This window comes from Mirounga angustirostris, unplaced genomic scaffold (assembly GCF_029215605.1).
Source record: "Mirounga angustirostris isolate CCGP_5_RB_7025 unplaced genomic scaffold, mMirAng1.0.hap1 SCAF_14, whole genome shotgun sequence".
NCBI lineage: Eukaryota > Metazoa > Chordata > Mammalia > Carnivora > Phocidae > Mirounga > Mirounga angustirostris.
Genome location: NW_026991722.1, coordinates 91,701,762 through 91,710,452, shown reverse-complemented (window position 1 = coordinate 91,710,452; position 8,691 = coordinate 91,701,762). Strand labels below are relative to the sequence as shown.

Sequence of the window (8,691 nt, the reverse complement as noted above, 5' to 3'; positions counted from 1 at the left end):
AAAAAACAAAACCAAAAACAGATGGGCTACAGCTTTCCTGACACAAGAGAAGTCATTTTGGGCCCCCAGCTAGTTCCTGTGATCTCTGCCCTTGTGTCTCTACTTTCCCAGCACACATCTTGCAGATCTTCCTAAGAGGTGTCAGAAATAAGAAGAAATGAAAACTAACAAACAAAACAGAACAGAAAAACTCCAGTAGTTAAAGATTTAAGGGAACAAAGGGAATGCAATATGGGCAGGCTCTACCAGGCCAGGAACAGTTTATCTAACCACATCAGAGATAATGAATCAATCAGTGGTGAACCCCCCAGTGCTATTTTCAAGGAAACCAGGCCCTGCATACCTTGCCCCATATAAGGAGCTCAAACCCTTTCCAATTTATCCTGGCTCTGGGAGCAGGTCCCTAGCCCCGTCCCCTTGTGGGGCAGCCACCTCGGCTTCACTATACTGTTCAAGTCTCTGCACTAGGAGGAGCAGGGAGAAAGTGAAACAAGGAAGAGTAGGAGAAGTGAAGAGCATCTAAAGCAGACAGAAAGGACCCCCTCTGTCGAATTCATTGCCGGTTCCCAGCACAGAGCCCCTGCCCCTCCAGAGGGGAGCTGTCTGAGGAAACTGCAAGATGTGCCGGAATGACTGACTGAGGGCATGAGGAAGCTGGACAGGCACAGAGAACCTGCAAGATTGATCCAGTCACTGGGACACCTGGGTGGCTCAGTCGGTTCAGCGTCTGTTTTCTCTTCAGGTCCTGATCCCAGAGTCCTGGGATCGAGCCCCTCTGCCCCTGCCACCGCTCATGCTTGCTCTCTCTCTCTCACTCTTTCTCTCTCTCTTTCAAATAAATAAATAAAATCTCTTTTAGAAAAAGAAAAAATAGAGAATATTATTAGGAACTATTCCACAAGAAGGCATGAGATGAGATTAGCTTCACAAGAAAAAATAACACACTTTCAGAGAGCAGAAAATTTTATTTGTTTGCTTCATATATATGTTATTGAAAAGCACTGAAAAACAATAGAAAATTTAAATTCATTTTTTTTTTTACACATTTAAGTAGGATCCATGCCCACTGTGGGGCTTGAACTCACGACTCTGAGATCTAGAGTTGCACGCTCAACAGACTAAGCCAGCCAGGTGCCCCCAGAAAAGTTAAATTCTTATAGAAAGAAAATGTAATACTGATACATCTGAAAAATATTATACAAGAAAAGGGAATTTGCAGGTCAGTATTAAGACATATTTTATGAATGATCTAAATACAACATCTACAGTGTGACTCCAATCTCACATCCATATGTTCATACGCCATTACCATTTGTGATTTACTGCAGGCATACAAGATGAATTCCACGGTAAAAAATTATTTTATATAAGATATCCTATTAATAAAGCAATAAATGAAAATCACATTATCTCGCTAGATCTTGACACTCTCTTTGAGCAAATGGAAAGCAAAGTCCTAACAAAAACTACATAAAGTAGAAACAGACAGACACATTTGACCCATGGTAACACACTCTCTCCCACACACCTAGAACTCAGTCCCCCAGACAGGAAGTTAGCTACTGTGGTGAGGGGGAGGACCTTTCTACAAGAACAGGAACAGGCATAAGTGGCCTTAACTCCATGATTATTCAACATCTTTCTGCAAGTAATAGACAATGAAAGTGACCAAGAAAAGTCACTGGTTCGCTCTCAGCATTGATGGGAATAAAAAGGGAGTCATCCTAAAAGACCCAAATATATGATTCCTCAATATTCCCCTATTGGTGAAGCAGGGACAGAAGAAATCAGCCCACAGAGCACAAAGAACAGACATTCCTATGGAAGACTAATAGGATTACATGGGTCTGGAAACTTGTAGAAATAGGTAAATGATCACGAATGGAGACCCCAGATTCCTCACAGTTCAGGGGGGAGATGAGCACCCTGGACCAGCTACCCCCAGTCCATGAACCTCAGTGTAGAGACCCTGTGTGTCAACCTAATGGGGGAGATGACCTTTCTGTGTCCTTGGGAGACCCTTTGTCTAGGGAGAGGCCGCTGTGAGTGAAGGTGGGGACAGGAGGAAAGGAGGAGCCCTCACCCCCAGGAGATGTCCTTGCATGGACTTGGCCACATGATGACGGCAGCCGGAGCACCAGAAGCAGAAGCCACAGGAAGAGCCTGGGCAGCCGCCGGGCCTCCCCCTCCTGGCCGATGAGAAAGGGGCAATGGTCGCAATTTCCACAGGCCTGGAGTCTGTGTGATCCCTGAGATGCTGTCCCAGGAGGGGCAGTGAGGAGCAGACTGTCCTCAGACCTCAGCCCAGTGATGGTGAGGGAGCCAGAGCTGTAAGACATGGAAGCAAAGAAAGGATCAGAGTCCCCAGAGGGACTCACATCATAATAGTTGTGTATTTGGGACCCCATATATGGGAGCTGTTGGTACTGGACACGTATCGGACACTCCCGACGTGTCGGGACTCTCACTTAGCTAGACTGTGTTTTGCAGGCTTTTTCCCAACTCATGATGGACTCTGTCCACTGGCCATCCTGTCATGGTACCCAGAAATTTTTGCTCAATTTGAGAAAACGACAAAATCTCTGGATGCCAAGGACAGGGTTCAGGGACAAATGTAAAAGAATGTGAAATGAATTCGCGGACACATTCCCTCAGATGGATCTCAGGGCCTAGGTTGTACCAAAGCAAGCAAGCAAGCAAACAAGCAAGCAAGCAGTTGGCTTGGCCAGGAAATAGGGCTGAATGGGGAACCCCGTTGCTGTGGGGACAGCACGTCTCTGTTGCTTCCACACAGCCCGGGAGCACAGTGTGAGGATGGAGTCCACTGTCATAGGGCGGGCAGGAGTAATCAGCCTCGTCCTCAGCCTCAAGCCCAGCGATGGTCAGGGAGCCTCAGGTGCCAGACCTGGAGCCAGAGAATTGAACGGGGATCCCCAAAGATTGATTACTGTGACCATAAAAGAGGAGATTGGGGGCTGCTCCTCAGAGCTGTTGGCACTAAAGTGGTACTAAAGAGCATAACCCCTGGGGTTGGAGCTGCTTCCAGTGCAGGAGATGGTGACCCTCTGGCCCAGGGCCCCAGACACGGAGGGCGGCTGAGTCAGCACAGACTGAGCCCAGGACCCTGCAAGGGGGAGAGACACAGACAGGGTGATGCTGGGGTCTGGAGACAATAGAAGAAAGTTGTAGTAGGTTTTTGGGAAAGGAACCTAGAAAGGAATTGTATGTGTGGTCAATACTCGTTAAAATTAAGATAAATTTAAATAAATAAGTGAGCTTTAAAATCAAACTATGTGGATGCAAAATTAGAATTCTGCTTTAACTTGGTTAAAAAGTCAAGTTTTTCTTGAATTATTAGTCCGCTTTTACAAATGATTAGTCTGCTTTTACCCAGGCAGCCTGGCCCTGGCACCCAGGAGTTTCTCCTCAGTATGAGAGAACCAAACAATATCTTCCTGCTTAGGAGAGGCTGAAGAGGGTGAATTTAAGAGAATTTGGAATATTTTGTAGCCAATGTTCCTTGAGATTAGTTCAGACTACAGTGTAGACCAAAAAAGGAAGGAGCTGACTTGGCCAAGGAGGGGGAGCTGCACGGGACCCGTTGCTGAGGGACAGCAGGTTTTTGTCTCACTTCCCCACAGGCCGGGAGCACTGTGTGAGCACTGAGACTATCATCCCATGATGCACAATAATACTCAGCCTCGTCCTCAACCTGGAGCCCAGTGATGGTCAAGGTGCCTGAGCTGCCAGACTTGGAGCCAGAGAATCGTTCAGGGACCCCTGAGGGTCGCTTGCTGTTACCATAGATGACGGTTCTGGGGGCTTTTCCTGGGAGCTGTTGGATCCAGCTCACCGAATTACCACCCCCGATGTTGGAGCTGCTTCCAGTGCAGGAGATGGTGACCGTCTGGCTCAGGGCCCGAGAAACGGAGGACGGCTGAGTCAGCACAGACTGGGCCCAGGACCCTGCAAGGGGGAAAAGCACAGAGAGGGTGATGCTGGGGTTTTGAGACAAGAGGAGGAAGCCAGGCCCATGTGTCCTCCCAGGGCCCCTTCCCCTGTCCCTGCATCCACTCACCTGTGCAGTGAGCGAGGAGGCTGAGAAGGAGAGGAGACCAGGCCATGGTGGAGGTCATCACCGATCCTGCCTTCTGTGGTCCCACAGCTGTGCAGAGCCTCCCCTCATCTCTCCCTCCCCCTCTTCATCCTCTGAGAGCAGGAGGGCCCGGCCATGCAAATGAGACACCAGTTCTCTGACCCCTCCCTGCCCCAGGGTCATGTCCCTCTGCCTGTGGCTGTCAAGGACCTGGCAGGGGAGGGGCTGTGAGGGGCCAGGGGATGGGGAGGTCCCAGCTGCAAGCGCTGAGCAGGGGGCACAGGCAGGGCCAGGTGTCAGATCCCAGCTATGATCACCGCTGACTCCTCAGAAATGGGACTAGAGTGCCCCCTGGTGTCCAGACCCAGACACATCATTGTGTGACAAGGTGGCCAGGACCCATCAGACCCATCTCTGCACATCCCCTTCAACTGCTTTGTCCACTGCTCCTTGCATTAGGGCCTGACCAGGTGTTCCTATATATCACTTCCCCTTAAGTCAGGACTCTTAGATGCCCTGCTAAGAGTCTTCAGAATGAGTCTGTACATGGCTCCCTTCTCTGTTCCTGGGTCAGGACTGGGGTGGTGTCTCTAACAAACTCTTAGAGATCAGGGTCCAGAGTAGTGATGGGTCCCCATGGATACAGGGTCGCTTCTGTGCAGGATGCTGGGACTTTCCTCGTATGTGCTTTCTCCCTGATTTCCAGAGCTCTCCTTCCTCTGAGGTCCCCACAGCACTGAGGAGACAGGGAATGATTCTCTCCAGACTGTGGGTAGAAGCTGTCCTGTGCATTCCTAGAGGGTTGCATACTGAACATCTTTGTCTCCTGCCACTGTGTCAAACAGCTTGAAACAACAGTTGTCCACACACTGGGCAGGGATTCCCTCCCCGGTTCCGTCCTCCCAGCACAGACACAAGTCTGCAGGCGCCCTGCCACGTGAGTGTGTGCCGCCCTGACCTCAGAGCACAAAGGACAAACGTGCTGGAAGTTCTAGCAGGGAAGGAGTGACAGCTTAGATGCTCTCACAGGAACCTAGTGACAGAGTTTATGTGTCAGTTACCACGGACCCAACGTCATATTTAAGAAGAATGTGTGTTATTTTAAGCATAATTCCATTCAGTAAGATTGAATTAATGGAACAGGAATGCTTCTTTTCTCAGGAGAATAGGGTTTTATATACTTTTTCTAAAATCACTTATTTGTACCATGTGTCTGGTCTCCCAGGTAGGAAAGGTCAACGTGGTTCCCAGTAAAACCCCTTGAGGGGCCTGTTCCTATGAACTCAGAACCATCCTGCTGACAAAATTGCCAAACACAGACAGAACTTCTAGGACAAAGGATTTGGGGTCAGACCACGCCCTGGGTTGGACACAGCTCTAGTCCCTGCAACTGTGTCCAGCACGTTCAGGATGGAAGCGTTATTCATTCAGTGAACAATGACTACAGGAATGGATTTTACTACCCAAAGCCTACTGGACACAGAAGTTTCTGTCAAATATCCCAAAGCTGAGGGGGGGAGAAGTGGAGATAAGGGGGAGTGTGTCCCTAGGGTCACATGCCCTGTGGCCCTGATTTGGGACAGAAGACATTCCGTCAGAGTGCAGCATGGCTGGAAGTGTCACTGGGGAGTGACTGAAGGACTGACAGCCCCGCCCTGAGAACACAGGGAACATGTGTCACTTGTCCACAAGGATTTTGAGTTCTGAGGCTGGGATCCGAGAATCAACATACTGAGTAGCCTCAGCCACTGACTGCATCCCACAGATGGTCAGGGGCTGAGCTGCCCATGGGGACAGGGACACCCCTCTGGGATTCCTGAGCTTCAGTCTCATCCCAGGAGGGCAGATGTTCAGAGCCCATCCTGGCTGCCCTGGGGACAGGACCCCAGTCACACTAGATGTCTCCAGTTTTCCTATGGAGGAGGATTCTGCCTTCTGGAAATTGTGACCCTGAGGATGGCTGGGTGAGCACAGGATGACTCGAACTTCTGGGAAGGACAGAGAAGCCTGGAATCCACAGAGGCCCAGGCACACTATTCACTCAGAGGGAGGAGAGGGGGGTGTGTGTGTATGTGTGTGTGTGTATGTGTGTGTGTGTGTGTCCAAAACTGAGGCTACCTGAGCCCTGTCCCTCTTATGACTTTGAAATACCCTGAGGGATGTTTTTCCTGGGATTCTGTTTATATATTTCCTGCATCCTGACCCTGAATTTAGAGGTAAGGATCTCAAAGAATTTTACTGGAAAAGGACTTATTTAGGCCAGGAGGGCTCATGTGAGAGCACATCTGTTCACCATTCACTGAATCAAGAGTCCAGGTCCTGTTGAGTGATAAGAAGTCTGTCAATTTTTTATCTCTGCAGACACAAGACCTACAACTGTGGGGTTTTCAGGTGTCTGGAAGCACAGGGTGGGGGGGGAGCATGCAGCCCCCTCCTTCTTGCCCTGACATCCCAGCCAGAACCACAGTCCCCCGTGTCCCCAGGGGTCTACCAGGGAGTGAGAACAAGATATTGCTGATGGTTTTGTGCGTGTGTGAATAAACACTACAGCCCTGGGCTTTAAATATCATAGAAAACTGGTTCTTGGTGAATCCTCTCCAGGGCATTGGAGCATAAAAAAAATAATGACATATCTTAAAATATGCAGGCCATCCTTTGTCTCTGGAGTCCTCTAAGAATCCCCATGGCATCAGTTTATTCTGAAGGGGAGAAAAATCAATAGACTCATGTGCAAATACCTAAAGGTAGATAAATACATTCTTTTCAGGAAATGTAATAACTTTATTTTCATATTAAAGAGAATGACTGGGGGATGCGTGGGGGGCAATGTGGATTGAGTGTCTGACTATTGCTTTGGCTCTGCTCCTAATCTCAGGGTCCTGAGGGGTACCCGGGTGTCTCAGGCACTTAAACCTCTGCCTTCAGCTCAGGTCATGATCTCAGGGTCCTGAGCTCTAGCCCCGCATAGAGTTCCACACTGAGCACAGAGTCTGCTTAAGACTCTCTCTCTCCCTCTGCTTCTCCCTGCTGTGCCCTCTCATCCAAATAATTGAAGAAACCTCTAAAATAAATAAAGAGACTGACTGGGATTGTTGAGAACAGAAAAATGGAGCCTGGGTCTGAGAGCAGGAAGGAGAATATGAAGGGTTGCATGCACCTATATTTTCTGGTCATTCTCCTGCCCAGAAATGGGTCCTGGAGACTGGAAACTACAGCAAGGTCATTTCCAGTTTTCTCTGAAATCCTGATGTGGAGACAGAGCTCAGACTGAAAAGCCAGAGGGAGAGACTGAAGCCTGAGGGACACGAGAGCCAAGAGAAGAAGAGGAGGAGGGTGTGGGGGCTGTCGTCAGGATCTGGTCCAAGTTCTCGTGTAGCTCGTTCAGAGAGAGGAGACTGTGTCTGTGGCCAGGGTCATTGTCAATGTATCAGCTGTGGATACATCAGTCGTGACACAAGGTCACACTTTATGGAATAAGATGATAGAACGGATTATGGAGGAATGTTCGCTGGGCAGTATGTTCAGCTGTAGACTCAGAATTCATTGCTGTACATCTTCTCCAGATTGAGTGGGGGTGTGCAGATGGGCTCAGATATCTCATGTGTCTGTGCCTTCCTCGGATGCCCCCATTTTCTGTCACTTTCCGTGCATTACATGACTCTTCCTCGTTCCCTCTTGAAGGATAGATCGTCGTCCAGAAGAGACCACCTTGCTATGTCTCTCCAGGTAAGTTTCTTACTGAAAAGAGGCTCAGAAACAAGATCCGTGGGTCCAGAGGTTTTAGACCCACTTCCTCCATATCTGAGACGCTGTGAGGAGCGATACCTGCTCCCAGCGCCCTGAGCTGCAGCCCAGTGATAGTCCGCCTCGGTCTCAGCCTGCAGCCCCGAGATGCGCAGAAGCCCCGCATTGGCCGAGGCGTCTTTGGAGCCCGAGAAGCGGCTGGGGACCCCGGAGCCCTGGTGCTTATCGGAGTCTGAGGAGTAGTACAGGTGATCCCGGGGAGGGCTCCATGGCTGCTGCTGGATCCAGTATATATTAGAGCCGCCAACACTGATGTCCCTGCTCAGGGTGCAGATGAGTCTGTCTGTCGTTCCCGGAGATGCCAAGAGGGAGGGCGGCTGGGTCAGCACGGCCTGGGACAGGGAGCCTGCAAACACAGACGTTAATGAGGCAAGAAACGGAGAAATTTATCAAGATGCCCACTTCAGGAAGAGTGACTTTGAGGGCTGCAGCTTTGAGCTTCCCTGAGACCTGCACATACCTGTACAATAGGAGAGGAACATAAGGAAGATAGGCGTCCAGGCCATGGTGACACAGACACTGGACCCCACAGTGGGCCAGGCTGCCCCAGGCCTCCTTTTCTCCTCCACCCTCTGCCACAGGAGGGGCTCTCCATGCAAACGGGGTCCACCCAGTGACTGCCCAGACCCTCCCTGAGCCCTTGTGCTGGGACTCGGCTCACAGGCACACTGAGGAGGATGGGAGTGGCTTCAGCCCTGGGGAGAGCCCTGGGAGGATGTACCTGCTGAGACCACACACGGGTCCCTGCTCAGGGGACTCTGCCAGGCAAGAGGGGACCCAGCTGCTGAGTC

At 50.2% G+C, this 8,691-nt stretch overlaps 1 gene segment (V, D, J or C); it reads right to left on the bottom strand.

The window, feature by feature from the left end:
* Positions 1-3,008: 3,008 nt before the first annotated feature.
* Positions 3,009-8,406, bottom strand: LOC135362605 (immunoglobulin lambda variable 5-37-like). The segment is given in 5 exon segments: positions 3,009-3,124; positions 3,802-3,966; positions 4,079-4,098; positions 7,922-8,246; positions 8,361-8,406. Coding segments are annotated over 5 exon segments (672 nt in total).
* Positions 8,407-8,691: the final 285 nt, after the last annotated feature.